The sequence below is a fragment of the Leucopleurus acutus genome (assembly GCF_964270905.1).
Source record: "Leucopleurus acutus genome assembly, chromosome: 8".
Taxonomy (NCBI): Eukaryota; Metazoa; Chordata; class Mammalia; order Artiodactyla; family Delphinidae; genus Leucopleurus; species Leucopleurus acutus.
Window position 1 is genome coordinate 86,426,695 of NC_139151.1, and position 17,608 is coordinate 86,444,302.

At 46.6% G+C, this 17,608-nt stretch overlaps 1 protein-coding gene across 4 annotated transcripts in view; it reads right to left on the bottom strand.

Moving 5' to 3' along the window:
- The window catches only part of PAMR1 (peptidase domain containing associated with muscle regeneration 1), a 165,625-nt gene that overhangs the window by 17,718 nt on the left and 130,299 nt on the right, over positions 1-17,608 (bottom strand). For all 4 annotated transcript variants that reach the window (XM_082844020.1, XM_082844018.1, XM_082844017.1 and 1 more), the window contains 3 exons: positions 15,178-15,292; positions 10,896-11,113; positions 8,198-8,305 (listed from right to left, as the gene is read on the bottom strand). In XM_082844020.1, coding sequence (XP_082700146.1) covers positions 8,198-8,305; positions 10,896-11,113; positions 15,178-15,292 — 441 coding nt within the window. The remainder of the gene's footprint in view (positions 1-8,197; positions 8,306-10,895; positions 11,114-15,177; positions 15,293-17,608) is intronic.

The window sequence follows — 17,608 nt, forward strand, 5'->3', positions numbered from 1 at the left end:
CTTAGTAATTCTCACCACCATCACCATTACCAAAGGCTTTTCTAGAAAAAGTTTTCGCTGGGAAATGTATGACATGACCACTCTCCTCTGCACCAGCAAAAGGCTAAGATTGGAATTGTTTTACAGTTCTGCCTAATGAAGGGGGAAAATACGCCAAAGAGCCCTGCCTTATCTCCTCAGTGCCTGGTACCTAACAGACACTCAAAAATGTCTGGCTGGATGAATCTGCAAAGTGGGGAGGATAATAGTACCTACCCCAGGGGGATGTCGTGACAATGAAATGAGACAGTGTTACATAAAGCACAGAGCTTGACCTATATTGAGAATCGTGAGAATATCTACTGTTGTAATTTTTAATACTTGGATACCAATAAGGATGTCTTGTGTTTTGCAGAGAGGAAGCTTTCACCTTCTGAAGCAGGGTGAGGGACAGGTAGTGAACACCCCACAAGGCAGGAGGCTTTAAGGAAAAGTGGGAACTCTGTAGCCTTTGTCAAGGGGCTGGAGTCTCAGGGTCTGTGACAGCAGGGATGTTTGTTTCCGTCAGAAGTTAATTCTGCTTTGCTCTCAAGTTCTTCTACTCTGCATCTTCCTCCCACTTCCCTGCATGGGCATACAGTCCATCCCAGCTCTAATGGGTTACCTCTTAACCCAAAACCAAAATAAAACCCACCCCCTGCATTAGGTCCTGCCTCAGTGACCTCGTCTGCCAAAGCAAAAGCCAAGGGGGCCCCAACAAGGAGCAGACAAAGTCTTAGTAAAACAATGGTGGACGTGGCCCATTCCACACTCATGGGCGCTCCACCCCAAACTCTTGGAGACAGTCAGGCTGGAGAGTTGTTTAGGAGGCCTGACCTGTCCTCTTATTATTTGGCTGGAATGCCATCCATAACTAAAACAATTACTGACTAGCAAAATGCATCCCTTATATACCAACCCCAATCATCTTACTCTGAATGAGAAGAGGCAGTGCCTTGGTTAAGAGGCCACAGGCGCATGGAGCCCAGCAGAGTTAACACTAAAATGTCACTGGGTCTATGTAGACTCAGAATTACCAAGAAGGAATGATCCAAATGAAAAGGAAAATTTCCCCTAAATTATAAAAGCAAACAAACAAATACCTTGATAACTATACAAGGGCGGCTTCTACTGTGTTCAGTGACCTCTTTGGCTTTCCAGATCTAAATCCAAATGAGACAGCATCCCTCTAAACGTGCTAAGAAGGATGGCAGAGATTCACCTCCATGTTAGGGAGGGAGAGGAGGTGGGAGGCTCAGGTATAGGGGATGTGTAAGAAGTAAGCCGTCCACTAGCTAGTCATCTTTCCGGGCTCCTCCACTCTCTGAAGGCTCTGGGTTACCAAGTGCTGGTGGGTAACAACTACAGATTCCCCGGGACTGTTTCCCTTGGGGTTATCCTTATACCCCTCATACCCTCTCAGGGCAGACTGTGTATTCTCTTTTCTACCCTGTTTCTCTAATAAAATATGTAAGGGATGCTCTGGAGGTTTCCTGCATAACCACAGGGGACTGATATACAGCCCACCCCATGTTAAATGAGTGACCATTAAAAAGTCCCATGAGAAAAAAAGGAGGCTGACTAGATAACCTGATGCTTGGGGCAACCTGCTCTGGAGTTTCCCAATCTAGTTCCCCCTGACATTACTCCACTTATCACCTCTAACAGCCCCTTCCTGGCTGTTCTGGCTACAAAGACTCCCCACCCATCATGGCAACGTGCATGTCTTCTCCTGGGATCCAGAGTTCCTTTATGACAATGGCACTGGCAGTATCTACTTGTCCTTTAAAACCCGATCTTTCTTGCCTGGATACTGGTGTAATGGTAGCAATACTTAGCATCTGGCAATGATTCAGGAGGAAGAGTTCACAGAGAAAACTTAGAAAGTCTTGTGAGAATTTTCTTAAACCCTAAGAAAGGTTTGTCATGATCATCTAGTTTGTAGAAACTAGTGCTGTTACCCTAACCCCTTGTCTAGAGAATCCCTGCTTTCTGCCAAACCTTGAAATGGCCACATGGGGCCAAAAGTAGTAATAAGAATAACTGCTTCTATTATTCAATATAATAACATCAATATCAATATATAAGTGCCTTACCTGGATCATCTCATTCCATCCCTGCCATCACCCCTAAGAAGAATTAGATAATATTTTCCTGGAATTTATAAGTGGCGAAACTGAGGCTCATGGGAGATGAATGACCTGCTCGAGATCTACTGGGCTGGTTAATTGCAGGCTTAGAACCAAACCAAAGTCTTTCTGACCAGAGTCCAAGCTCTTCACCCAGGATTGCATCATCTCACTGTGAACAAAGGTGCACCTGTCTTCCACATGTTAAGGATGAAATAGGCCTTTAGAACTGTAAAAAAAAGCCAGTGAAATAATTCCATTTTTACCATACCTCCCCTAAGAGATCTTACAAGAATTTGCATTAATTCCAGCTAACCTGAGGCACATTATTTATCTGTGATGCGAGAGGCAATCGTGACCCACTAGGGGTCTCAGTACATCCTCGCTGCATCAGTGTTAACGTCTCCTTGAAAACCCCAAAGTTCCCAATCACTTATTCTGCTGAGAAACGCGGGTTGGCCCTTTGAAGCTGAAGTATAAAGTGTGCCTCTCATCCTGGGCTCTTTTCTTCCCAGTCCCTGGGACAGGCTAGTGGGAAACCTTCTGAGGCTCCAAAACGCCAATGAATCCAGAGACACCATTTTTCTTTAATTGGTGGAAGCCGATTCGTGGTGTTCAAAGGCGCGTCAGAGCCTGCAGCATGAGCATTGTGCCCCAAGATTTAGCCCGTTTCATCACCCTTCATTAGGATGCAGAGGGGAGACCCCGGCACCGTCAGCTGGGCCAGAGGAACAAAGGCAACATGGAAACTGGAGCGGGGCAATGAATCCCTCGCTCTCCACTTTTTCAAAACAAGATTCCGACCGTTTACTCAAGAACTTATTTTGTCCTCGTGTTCCATACAAAGAAACAGGAAATTTCAGAGGGAAAGAAAGGGGCCCCAGTTTCTTACATGGTGGCCCAGGGAGGTTGGAGTCACGGAGGGTGCTGGCAGGAGGTTAGCTTGGCCCCAAAGCTGAGGAGGGGCCACTCCCCTCTTTTTGTTCTCAGAGGAGTTCACCTGGGAGCAGGGGAAGGCTGTTGCTCCTTGTAAAACGATTTGAGGAGAAGGCTGGGGTAGCCGTCCTGGAAGGTTGTCCTCGGGGCTCTGGCACCCTCTCCCTAACCGAACAGGGCAAACCTGTGTTGACTGTATCTTATTCTTCATCTGCGACAACACAAAACCTGAACGAGACATCTCCCCTCAGACCCACAGGATTCCTTCTAAAATAAATCCGTTTCCAGCTTGACAAGAATAGACCCTGGCTTCTGACCTGCAAGGTCTGATTCTTATTTTGAGGACTGGCATTTAAAATGGTTCATCTCGTAAAATCTGGTAAAACCTTTTGGTGGCCATGTTGACAACAGCTCTCCGAAGTTTAAATACGTGTACCCTTTGGACTAACAGTTCAACCTCTAGGAATTTGTCTTACAAAAATACCTCTACATGTGAGCAAAGAAACATATGTTAGGCTATTCATTGCAGCTTTCTTCATAATAGTAAAAATATTAAACGTGATATCAAGTCCATCTTAAGGGGTGGAGTGATTCTATGATTGTATAGACACCCATACAATGGAGTTCTGAGCAGTCATTTCTTTCCCCCATGAGGGAGACCAACAAGGAATGACCTGGAAAAAATATCTATGCTATGAGCACGGAAAACAAAAAGTTGAAAAATTGTATGTATACTTTAATCCACTTTTGTTCAAAACAGGGTTTCTCAACCTTGGCACTACTGATCTTTGGGCCAGATAACTCTTTGTGGTGGAGGCTGTCCTGTGTATTGTAGGATGTTTGACAGCATCCCTGGCCTCTACCCACCAAATGTCAGTAGCACTCTCCCCCCTTGCTATTATGACAACCAATAAAGTTTCCAGTTTGCCAAAAGTCCACTGGGGGTGGGAGCAGGGGACAAAATCTCCCCCAGCTGAAAACATATAGACAACCTAGGTTTGCATGTCATAGAAAAAGTTTGGAAGGATACTCACCTAGCTGTGAACAGTGGTTCCCCTGGGAACCAGGATTGGTCAGGGAAAACAATGTTCTCTTTTTATTTTATATGCCTCTGTACTGTTTGATTGTGTTTACAAGTACATATTTCTTCTGTAGTTTAGTAGAAAATCTATCTCTATTCCACTCCCACTCACCGACATACACAGACACAAAGAAAATAAAGAGAATAGCTCATATCAAGAGACAGTCAATCGGGACTCTAGAAAAGAGAGACAGGTGGGCTTTACCTGGGAAGGGAAGCCCTCTGGGAGGCCTTGATAATGAGACAGGATGGTAACCACAGCTCATCGATCCATCATCTGGAGTCTCGTCAAGCCAGGTGGTGAGAATGGTGTCAGAGAGATTGTGAGCAACGTGGGAAATGAGGAATTCTGGCCTCTGGTTTTCAATTTGACCGAGATCAGGGTCTTGCACCCTGTACTTCAAATCCTTCATTTGCTTAAAGGATCATCTACCTTTCCACAAAACCTTTAGGAGAGCAATGCATTAAAGCAGCAACTATGAAGTGGTTCCCCCTCATCAGATTTGGTACTACATAAACAAAAGATGCAATTCTCATTAATACTGGCTTTGGCGTTTTTTTTTTTTTTTTTTTTTTTGCGGTACGCGGGCCTCTCACTGTTGTGGCCTCTCCCGTTGCGGAGCACAGGCTCCGGACGCGCAGGCTCAGTGGCCATGGCTCACGGGCCCAGCCGCTCCGCGGCATGTGGGATCCTCCCGGACCGGGGCACGAACCCATGTCCCCTGCATCGGCAGACGGACTTTCAACCACTGCGCCACCAGGGAAGCCCGGCTTTGGCGCTTTTAAAGCCATTTTTTAAAAACATATGCCTAGTCCAATCTGGACAATTTAGAATTTGGAGAATCCCAGAATGCTTCAGTTTCTTATTAATTTTGAAAGAATTTCCTCCAGGGAGGTTTGTTCGTTTTTTTGATATACTCATGAGAAAAACAATAAAGTTTTTTTTCTTTTCTTTTTCTAGATGATAAGACTGCTCAGGAAACATGGTTAACATCTGTTCAGAAATTACAAGGTAAACTGCCACAGCCAGCTGTGATCATTCCCTCACTGAGTTAGTTGGAATTCATGCTGAATTTCCTAAAAGGAAAAACAGACCTAAATCTTACAGAAAATAATCAAACATTTGGTCCCCTACACTGATGCTAGCAAATGGCATATCAGATATCCACCACCAATATCTTCACCCAGTCACAACTATAGGGTACTAAGGAAATCACGGTTTTTGAACAACATTTTGTAAAGTAGCTAGGAAGAATTCTCTTGACCATCTATACTGATGTTTTGAGACGGAAAGTGATTTGAGACCAAAAGTGATTTGAGACAGTTTTTGAACCAAGCTAGGAATCAGTTCATAATGACATATTTTACGTGTTTTTCGTCGTGGTTAATTGTTTTGTTTTGTTTTGGTATTTTGCTGGATAGATAACAATGATGAGAAGTCATTTTTTTTTGGCTCAAAAGCTACTCATAAATATTTTACTCAAAACTTTTGGACCGATTTCCTTCCCCCCCTCCACCCGCCCCTCCATGATTTGATCCAGTTTCTTAAAGGCATTTTGACTTATTTGGTGATGTTTTAACTTCACTCCAATTTTACCTTTATTTATCAAAGCTCTAATATCGTACAGTTAGTTCACCAAGAATTTAAGCCTTCCTTTTTTTGTTCCCCCTCTGCATCTAAAGGGTAGAGCTCAGGATTTGCCATTGTCAAGACTCCAGAATCACTCCATATACAAATTCTTGAAACAAAGGGAAAGCAACATTTCTCTTCTCTACCTTGCACACAACCCAGTGAACTTAAACGAGGCAGGAACCACAAAGCAGAACATCATTTTCTAAGAATCCGGCATAATCACACTCAGGTCAGCTGTGCCGCCCCAAAGCAAGGAGTGCCTTGAGTAGAATGAAATGTACACTCAAGGACACGCTACCGAAACTGGCTTCTGTCTACATTGTTTGCAAGGCAAGTTCATGAAATTAATTGAAAAAATGCATGAACTTTATAGAATGCAGTCAGACCAGGCCCCTTATATATAGGATGACCCCAAAGTTACCTGTGCACGCTAGTTAGAAGTGATGGTAGCAAACACTGCTGGTGCTCTGTCCTCGGATGCCCTTTATCTTCTCTCCCCCGCCCAGTCTACACTGTTTTGCTTCCAATGGCCTGCACCTACCAACTCTTCCACTGCTCAAGGGTTATTGGAACCACTCTGGCACACAGCGTAGAAACTTAAGCATGTCCTGCTCGCCCAAGGCAGCCCTTAGCCAATCACCGATTGCAGTTGGGCTATGAAAGCCCAGCTGCCTTGCATTAAAGCCAGGACACAGTCCGAGATGTACTTCACATTCCAGAGTCCATTGCCTGTTAACACTAAGGCTGGGATTTTGCCTGAAATCATGACTCTGCTTGGCTTCCTTCCCTCCTGGCCCAGCTTCCCCACTCCCTTACCAGCTTCGCCTGGGGGCATGTCCACACACATCCGCATGTCAGGATTTGCTTCAGGAGAACCCTGCCTAGGTCATTAGCTGCCCTCCTTGGCTTTCCCCACATTTTGATTCTTCTTGTTCTTCCAAACGTCTCATTCCGTGCTGACAGCTGCAGTTTGTGGTTCCTGTTTTAAGTCTCAAACTTCTGTTAGGACACACACAGGGTCTCGGTTACCAGAGACCCTTGATAGGTGATTCCTAGTCATAGTGTGTATTTTAAGTTCCTCTCTGCCAATGGCACAGTCCTGGGTACTGCACCACTGGGCTGGATGTCACCTGATGCTGCCGTGGGCAGTGGTCAGCATTTGTACCCTTCCCCAGGGCAATGGATTTGCCCCATCAGATACATGTCCTAGTTTCTCTCCTCTGGCAAAAGTCTGAGTCTAATATCGGAGAAGAGTCATGATCTGCCTTTCAAGAACATGAATTAGACACTTCTACCTGCTTCTGAGTGAGTTATTCCTTTGTGCTATGTTCCTTCTTATTTCTGCTGTTTGGTTGAACCAGGGTTAATGAGGGCTACTGTACCTGAGCAGGACCCTATGAACCCTTCCCGGGACAGACTCCCCTCCATATCCTCCGCTGTAGCTCCTCTCTGAAGTACCTAGATAATAGTATCTGGTGCACATTTCCTGAGTTGTTTCACAGATGCTAAAACCACCACCAAGTGGAAGAAATTAACTACTTGATGATCATGGGCTTGTAGCTCCCAGACCTACTGGCACCTAAGGACGGATAATGTTAATCTCTCTGACGCCACTCTGTTACCTCACCATCAACTGATCAGAGAATCGTACACGAGCTGATCACATACCCTGTGACCCGCCCTCCCTCACCTGGCCTTTAAAAATGCTTTGCTGAAACCCTTCGGGGACTTCTGGCTTTTCCTAGCCCTAGCTGTCCTGGACTCCTTGTAGGGTGCCCACGATAAATGCCGCACTTTCCTTCACCACAACCCGGTGTCAGTAGATTGGCTTCACTGCACGTGGGCGAGCAGACCCACGTTTGGTTCGGTAATACTACTATGGTTCTGCTTCTGACTTGTGTCTGAGAGTGTGGGTGACTCAATGGGACAGCCAGGATACAGCTCAGGCAGGAGGTGGGACTTGAGTGGTGACAGCAGAAGGGGAGCCGTCCTAGAGAACGATGTGTGGAATTCCATAGCTGGCATGACTCCAAAATTTGGATCCTGGGATGGACAGGGAGTTCAGACTCTGGGCCCCAGGTGGGCGTATGATGGTGGCTTTCTACCGTTGACACTATCTCACTGTGTTTGAGCTCGGAATGTTATTCAAGGCCACTGAAAGCGTCATCTTTTTGAGAGGTATCTGCAGCAGTTGAGGACAAAACTGGGTGGTTCCAGACATCCTGACTCAAAGGGTAGCCCAGCCCTCTTGAGATCCACTCAATGGCAAAGCCCACATTATCCACCATCTTGGAGGGACCACGGTAGACAGCAGGGAACGACGCCCCCGGCAAGCTCCCCAAACCCTCTCCATGCCAGCCCCACGTGACACCTTAACTCCCACTCCGGAGGCAAACTCACGATTTTCACAGCGCTGCCCGGTGTAGCCTGCCAGGCAGGCGCACTTGTAAGATCCGGTGTTGTCAAGAAGGCAACTGCCGTCATGGAAACACGGCGCCGAGGAACAGGCTGTAAGAGAAAAGGCAACTTCTCTCAGTGCCCCGGGCAGTGAGTCCGTTTCTTCAAGCCTCCGGTCTTTCACTTGTTCCTCAGTCTTCCTGCAATTTTTTAACTCCTTTTATCGATATCATGTTACCATTGTTTGAGGTTGCCTAAAACAGCTGCTCATTAATCAAACGCTGCTGATGTTATCTGATGTTTTCCAAGGCCCCAGAAGTATGCTCCAGACACTTAAAGAGTCTGAGACAACACACACAGGCGCACCACACAATTAAAGCGGAGGCGGGCTTCACCCCCTCCTGTAGGCGCTCCGTGGGAGACAGCAGCCTTGGGTAATAGATCATCTTTTTTTTCAAGGAAGCTCAGTATCCGGGATACTGGGGGAAAGGAACCGGAAGATGATCTTCATGACACTAGTGAAAGTGTACTCAAGAAGTTTCAGACACGCATTCTGTAAACAGTAGTCCCTTGAGATACTGAGAGTTAAGGTCTCAGATAGGGTGGGGAAATGCTACTGGTGTTAAATGATAATTAACCAGATCCTCTACTGCAGAACTTCTCCCAACACTCCACATTCTGAGGTGCCTTGTGAATTTCTAAGAATGTGCATAACGTCCCACCTTTCACAGGCTTATCTGACCTGAGAGACTGCATTTTACAGAGTGTCCTTGGGACTATTTTTCTACAGAGAACACTTTGGGAAACACTAGTCTGCTTGTTACCCACCAATTCCACATTCATTTACCCTGGTGTAGAAATATATCACTCGGTCAAGTTCAACAAACCCAAATCGAGTGTTTGCTCTGTGTAAGGCACTGGAGGGATACAAAGTTGAACAGGAGCTCCCACTCACCAGATCACAGCCTTTGGAAGAAGAGTAGGCAGTGACTATAAACTGAAGCATGATTCAGTTAGTGTCAGAAAAGAGAGAAAGTGCTAGAAGACATTCAGAAAAAGGCAAAGCCACAGCCCATCAGAACAAGGGAAAAGGCTTAACAGGGGAGGAGAAATCCGATAGGGCCTCGAAGGGTGGGACTTGATGGGCAGGAGTTGGGAGGTGGGTTTAGTCAGAGGGAGTAACTTGAACACAGGCGGGACGCTTCAGGTGTTTGAGGAACGGGAAGAGCTCTGTCTGACTGTTTGACAATGGAGACCAGAGTTTCCAGAGTTCTCCAGGGGAGGTTGAAGAAGAGACCCTCCTAACTCTCCCCTCAGTCACAGGGTCACAAGCTGGCGAGCCACTGCTGCCCCCAGCTGCTGACTGCCATGAACACCCCCAGATGTCTCTCAGCCTCAGCTGGTAGGGCGTCACCGAGGGGCAAGGATTCAGCCACAGGCCGACCGCACCACAGCAGCAAAGCTTCTAGAACTCCCAGGCTCTGAGCAGCTGCAGAGGAGACTGACATCCCGGAAGGAGGCAGTCACACGGGAGCAACTGCCTAGAGCTCCTGTGGGACCATTCTCCGCGCGAGGAGGCTGGGGAGGGTGGGCTGTCTGCTGGTCTTGCTGAAAGGACAGGGCGGATGCCACTACTGCCCGCCTCCCTTCCTGAGACTTCTGTATCACACCTTCCATAAGGAAGCTATAATGGTCAATTGCAATTTTTAAAATTCAGTATTAAAATAATAGAACTTCCAGCTCGAGTTTATTTTGTAAAACCTGATGCAATCCAATCTCTGAGGACTGAGCACTTTGTTCATTCTGGCCAAATCCTACTTCCTAAATGAACAGGACAGGAGGTGAAGTCAGACTCAGAGTTACTCATAAAGTATGTGGCATTTCCTATGTTGTTTAAGACTTTGAACACCTATTTGAAAGATGACAAAGGGAGGCTCAGGGCATGCCTGGGGCAAGGTGGCTACTGAGGGCTTCCTCTGTACCAGACACTGTGCTAAGCTCTTCATCTGTTCTGTCTTCCAGCACCTCCTTAACGGAGCAGGATCTAGGGTTATGTCCTTATTCCCTGATTAGGAACATGAGGCCCAGAGAAGTAGAACTTGTCCAAGCCACACGGCTTAATCTGCTAGGGACCAAAGCTAATGCTCTTAACCGTGACAGCCCCTAATAGAAGCTCTAGAGCCAAACTGTACAGATCCCTGGTTCCATCCCCAGAGCTGTGCAACAACAGACAAATTACCTGGTCTCTCTGTGCTGCAGCATCTAAACAGGGGAGTTAATAATGCTTAGCTCTGGTCCTAGTGAGCGTTTCTGAAATATCCCTTGCCATTGCTCTCTACCTTCTTTTTTTTTTTTTTGCGGTACGCGGGGCTCTCACTGTTGTGGCCTCTCCCCGTTGCGGAGCACAGGCTCCGGACGCGCAGGCTCAGCGGCCACGGCCCACGGGCCCAGCCGCTCCGCGGCACGTGGGATCTTCCCGGACCGGGACACGAACCCGTGTCCCCTGCATCGGCAGGCGGACTCTCAACCACTGCGCCACCAGGGAAGCTCCTCTCTCTACCTTCTTAATGTGCAGGTTGCTTCTGAGAACCCAGCACGCTGGGTTTTAACGAGGCTGGGCAGGGAGAAGGGGGGTGCACAGAAAGGAACATTTGTCTGGAGCACAGCCATAAAATGCGACACTCGTCTCCCTGGCCTTTACCTGTGATCTCCTCAAAGACGGCATGGAAGCCGTCAAAGTTCTTGGAGCCATCTGAGTGGAAGAGGACGTGGAGCGAGGAACCCGAGCTTCGGATGGGAGCTGGCCGCTCGTTGCCACAGAAACGCCTGATGATCTGACTGTCGCTGCTGTCCCCGTCACGGACCTCGACATAGTCATACTGGCACATGTAGTCAAACTCCAGGCTCAACATGACAATCCTGTGGGTGGAGAGGGTGACAGCAGGAAACAGGTGGGCCCCAGATAGTCCTTACACCCCTGGGCAAGTTCAAGGCCAGATGATAAACAGGTCTCTTGAAGAGTGGTGTCATTGGCCTGATGTGATAGGACAATGGTCCTGGAGGACTTGAGGTCAGATACGTTTCTTTTAATGTGTGTAGGTAGGTATTCTGTGTGCAGGTGTGTGTACGCACACGCCCAGGTGAGGGGAGTCCATTCGGAGAATCTCTGCACACACTGACTCTTCTTCCAGGAGCACTTCTCCTCCCAGGCTGCGTGGCTGGTTCTTTCCTATCCTCGGGTCTCAGCTTAAATATTCTCTCCTCAAAGAGGCTTCCCTGACAACTCTTTCTAAAGGAGATCCATTGTTTTCTTCATAATGCGTAGCTACATTTTAATTTCTCATATTTATCTCCTTGACTTTGTGAGTGTGTGTGCATGCCTGTCTCCTCCCCTTGACTGCAAATTCCTCGAGGGTAGAGTGTGACACCTGTCTTATTCCACCACTGTTTGCTTAGTGCCTAACGCAGTGCATGGCGCATAGAGACTAAACAAATATTGCTGAATGGATGACAATGGATACTCTATCATAATTTTACAATTGGAGAGTGGAAAAGAGTATGTTGTCTTGCAAGACCAAGTAAAGGAAAAAACTCTCTGCACGCTCTTCTGTCTGACGGAAGGATCAGAAGATAATTATTCTCTTGGTAACAATTCTTGCCCCAAAGAGTAGAAAAAGTAGCACCATATCAAAATTTCAGAATTGAAAGAGATCTGATATATCTGTGATTACCTTAAAGGGGTCTTAGGTTTGGAAACACTGGGGTGCAGCAGATCAAAAAAGCAGAAGGTAACCTTAAGCTCCCATTTCCAAGAGATAAGAAAAGAGGCAGTCACATCCCAGGGCAGGAGAGGAAAAGATATTTTTTAGAAGATTCCCAAGGGAATGCCTAAGTATCAAGTTCACAAAATGTACGTCTGTATCTTGTCCCTCACAGTTTGGAGAAGTTAGGCACAGACAGAAGAGCTCAGAACTACAACCTGAAAAGTTGGGACCTGGGCTATTTCTACCACCTTGGGTAAAAACTTCAAGCGCCAGAGTTAGAGAACAATCAGGATACTCTAAATGCTCTTAAAGGTCTTACTGAAAAAGAAACCCAATCACTGAGTGTGCTTAGTGTTTATTTTTCAAAGATGTTTATCACAAAATCTTTTGCTAGGGAGTGTACGTCCTATTAATCATACTTTGTGAAACATGCTGTAGCACGTAAGGATCTGACTTCTCATCCAGACGCCACCACCAACGCACTGTGAGCCTTGAGCAATCACTTCCTTCTCTGGGCTTTGGTATCTTAGTCTAAAAAGGGTAGGAGGGGGGACAAGGCCACCACCCAACAGAGATCACGGCTTTTTCTGAAACTGAAACATGAGACATTGCAACTTGTATTTACATTCATTCATTTGTTCACTTATTCAACACATTTGTGGCAGGTCTGCACTGTGTCAGACGCTGTTCTAGGTGCTGAAAGTACAGCAGTGTTCCAAGCAGACACAGTGCCCGCCCTTATGGAGTTCGGATCTGGGGGACAGACAATAAGCAAGGAAACCAGAAAACAAAGGAATTGTTGGCAATAGAGACAGTGGATGGACTTGAGATTATTTTACAAGTAAGGAAGTAGATTTTGTGACGACCTGGCTGTGGGAGGTGATGGAAAAGGGGGGCATCAGGGATGACTGCCAGCTTTTGGGCTGAACACTAGGCTTCAGAGTATTTATGTCCTTATTATTATCCCTGGCCAGCAGGTCCAGGTTTGACTGGAAGGAAAGAAATCTACATATTTCCAATCCCTAGGGCCCTTTCCCGGGCAGGTGATGTGCTTCTCAATCCTTCCACCGTTTTGGACTTTTGTTTGGCGGGGTTAGGGGGAGGGGATTTATTTTGTATCCTGTATCTCCTGAGAAGCTCTTCAGAGGCCCCTGAGGGGACCACTGGTCCTGGTCCCTGAGCTGCTGAAAAATTAACATGTGGCATTTAACACCTGCCATTATCATCCTGCCAGACTCAGCCTGGAGCCCATTCAGCAGAACTGTGTGGCCTCTCACTTCCTCCTTGAGTTAACCTTCCTCTGGGAAAGTCCACTTAAAGAAGCTTACTCCTAACCCCAGGACCTGGGGGAGAAAGAAGACCAGCTACTAAGCACAGCTTTGATGAGAAGGATTGAGAAGGGGACCTGATTTGTTGGGTCTTTCCCAAGCGGGTATCGTGTTGCCCCTCCTGAAGGACAGAACACCATGGAGGAGCCAGCTGGCATGTGGTAACCTCCAGGTGCATTGATCCACCCAGAAAATACCTACTGAAAGCCTGTGCCCTAGAAGATTAGAGATTTCCATCACCGCCAACCTCCCCACTGGTTAGAAAAGGGAAGAGCTAGGTGGACAATGTCCCTAGATGTCCCAGGGGAGAGTGGGCCACTCTGCTTCCCTAGAGAGGAAGAGCAGAGGTGCTTGCCAGGAGAGAGAAGATACACTGGAAGCAGGGAGCACTTCTTTCAACTTTATTTATGCAACAAGAATCCACCAAGCTGGGAATGTGAATTGGTACAGCCACTATGGAAAACAGTATGGAGGTTCCTTAAAAAACTACAAATAGAACTACCATATGACCCAGCAATCCCACTACTGGGCATATACCCTGAGAAAACCATAATTCAAAAAGAGTCATGTACTAAAATGTTCATTGCAGCTCTATTTACAATAGCCCGGAGATGGAAACAACCTAAGTGCCCATCATCGGATGAATGGATAAAGAAGATGTGGCACATATATACAATGGAATATTACTCAGCCATAAAAAGAAACGAAATTGAGCTATTTGTAATGAGGTGGATAGACCTAGAGTCTGTCATACAGAGTGAAGTAAGTCAGAAAGAGAAAGACAAATACCGTATGCTAACACATATATATGGAATTTAAGAAAAAAAATGTCATGAAGAACCTAGGGGTAAGACAGGAATAAAGACACAGACCTCCTAGAGAACGGACTTGAGGATATGGGGAGGGGGAAGGGTGAGCTGTGACAAAGCGAGAGAGAGGCATGGACATATATACACTACCAAACGTAAGGTAGATAGCTAGTGGGAAGTAGCCGCAAAGCACAGGGAAATCAGCTCGGTGCTTTGTGACCGCCTGGAGGGGTGGGATAGGGAGGGTGGGAGGGAGGGAGACGCAAGAGGGAAGAGATACGGGAACATATGTATATGTATAACTGATTCACTTTGTTATAAAGCAGAAACTAACACACCATTGTAAAGCAATTATACCCCAATAAAGATGTTAAAAATGAAAAAGAATCCACCAAGCACCTGTGGTGTGTACCGGGTCCTGTTTCAGGCACCTGGATGCAGCAGTGAGGAGGTCTCACAAAACAGGATGCACTCGTGTTATTTATCTATACTTACAATAAACCTGGGTCTATACTTTGGACTGTGGCATAAATGAGTCACATTTGTGAGGACCCCAAAGCTCTATAAGAAGAATCAGCTTATCTTCCACGCATGTGAAATAATCAGTTCATTGGCGGCAGGGGCGGTGGCTGTCTTCTGAGAACAGCAATGAAAGGAGCTGTGATGAGCATAAACGCCGGCCTAGAGGGCAAATCCCTTAAAGGCTAGACCTGTCCTTATTTCTCCCCTTCCCTCCCATAGAGTCTAGTCCAGTACTGAGTGAATAGGAAGGCTTGGTCAGGATCTGGGGGTTGGGGGATAGATTGCTCTCGGTGTCCTGCTGTGTTGGTATTATCCTTGGGTCACCGTCACCTGAGCCTCACCGTCGTCGGCAGTGAGTGACAAACATCCAATTGACTATAGCTTTACCCAGGCCTTAGCCCACAAAATCACTGAGAGGTAAAGATTCTAATATACATTTTCTGCTTTTAAAAATGAAGTTCTGATGATTAGCCCTTGGTCACTAGGATCCAGGACCTTTGGTCCTGTTACTGTGGTTCCTTATAACCTCAGACTCCCTAATTCTGACCCCAGCCCCTTACCTTAGCTGGATGATAAACCCAGGTTTGGTGTGAATGGTCCATTCGCAGTGAGCATTCAGGGGGTAGCTCTCCAACAAAATCTGACCCTTTGGGACTCGTAGAACCTGGCCACATCCTAAGAAGAGAAGATTGGGGAATGGACATTGGAGTCAACAGGAAAGAGATGGTAAAGGTCGCAAGGCCTCTGGGCTCATCCCACACCCTTGGGAACAGAATGGAGAAGGATATTTCTACTTCTCAGGCACCTGGCAACGTGCTAGGCAACCGGCAGTGAACTGTTAGTTCATCTGATCCAGCCAACAGCTTGAGAAGAGAAGTAGTACCATTCCAGTTTTCCAGATGGAAAAATAGATAACCAGAGATTAAATAAATAACTTGTCTAGCTACTAAGTGACAAAGCAGAGATTTAAACCTGTGTCTGGACGTAAAGTCCAAGCCACTCTCTCCCCTGCCTCTCTAAGACGGCCGCATGCCAGCCTGCTGCTGCCACCTTACCAGGCTCAGAAAGCAGGCCCTCCCCGCAGCTCCACATGGGACACCGTGGCCTTTGTCCAGAGTCTAAATCTGCATAAGACCCTTTGGTCTGTGTTCCCTGCACATTCGCTACCCCACAAATATAACCCCAAAGCAACTCCTTCCTGACCCCCCTCCGTCCATTTAGAAAATGTATGTATTAATTTGTTCTGTCAGCAACTATGTGATAAACGCCTGCAGGGGGACATGAACTCCAACCATTTGGACTGGATTAGTGGTTTTCAATTTTTTTCTACCTCCCAAGCCCCCTTTTTTTTCAGACAAACTCTTATGAAGACCACCGATTTAATTTTTAAAAATGGATCCAAGAGGGGTTCCTGGTTGAAGCAGAAGCTGGGGCCCCAAGCCCTCCACTCTCACTATCACCTTGGTCTCCTGAGTTACCTCCAAGGAATCCCCAAGATTTGAAAACCACGGAACAGAGTCTTCATTAAATTATATCATATCCTCTAGTGTTAAGCAGAGATGTGTAAGATGCACCTTAGTTTTACAAAAGAGTTTGGGGGAAATGTCTTGAATTGGTGTTATAGAAAAAAATGTTATCTGGGTCATGTAAATAAACTATATTTTCTACCAGAGTTGGCAAACTATGATCCATGGGCCAAATCCGGCTTCCTGCCTGTTTTTTAAATAAAGTTTTATTGGAACAGAGCCACACCCATTTTTAATGCATTGTCTAAGGTCAGTTTCCAGCTATAATGGCAGAGTTGAGTAGCTGCAAAAAGAGACAGGAGAATCCATAGAAATGAAAATATTTACCATCTGCCCCTTTACAGAAAAAGTGCATTTAACCCTGTTCTACACAGAACCCAGTTTAACCTCATGAATTCTGGACATGCGGTTATCTTCAATAACCCCCCCAAATAAATTCTCATTGCTCAAAAGAAAAATATGAACATCAGTGGATGGTGCCTCATGGCAGGATGATGTTAGTAATATTTCTACAGTGTTAGGAATACGGCCCAAACTCTGCTTTTGACAAGCTGCGAGGTCTGAAGCTTGTGACTTTTGCAAAACTGAGTGCTAGGCAGCATGAGTCATCTCATCATTAGGGTGTTTATTGCTGCTGCCCAGCACCACATGGGAAACATTTTCCACCAGTTTCCATGTGGGGCTCCTGTCTGGGCCAGGCCTCCATTCTCTCTCTCTGCAATTCCAGCCTCCTCACATCCATCCTTGTCTCCCAACTTTCCATTCTCCACGTAGCAGCCAAAGCCACCTTTAAATAAATAAATTAGATCACATTACTCTCTCGACTCGACCCTCCAAAGGCTGGCCACTGTGCCTCCCCTTCCCACAGCATCCACGGCCCTGCCTCACGGACCGCCCAGCCCTGCCCTCTGCCCGGTTTCTACCACCACCCATCTGGTCTTCATGCAGCTCCAGCCACACGGCCTCCTTTCTATCCCAGCTCCAAGCCTTGCACCCACTGCTCCCTTAACCTACAAGGTTCATCTTCTTCCACATCTCCTTCCTTTGGGAATTAAGCTCAACTGCTGCTTCTTCAAAGAGAACTTCCTGGACCACCCAGCTAAAATGGACCTTCACGTCTCTACAGTCACTGCCTTTTACTCGATTTTGTTTTCTTCGTAACACACATCACTATCTGAAACTATCTAGCTTATCTGCTTACTCCCTTTGGTAGAGCTGGGACTTCTCTAGCTTGTACACCTAGAATGGAAACTGGCATATAACAGGTGCTCAAAAAAGAGCTGTTGAATGAATGAATGATGATATTGTGACAGGCCAGGGACTGGCTAAGAGACTTACGCAAATTCTCTTGTTTAATCCTCACAAGAAACCTGGGAGAACGATATTCATCTCCCCAGTCCCCAGACAGGAACACTAAGGATGGGAGAAGTTAGGTGACTTCCCCACAGCTGGATGGCCAGGAAGT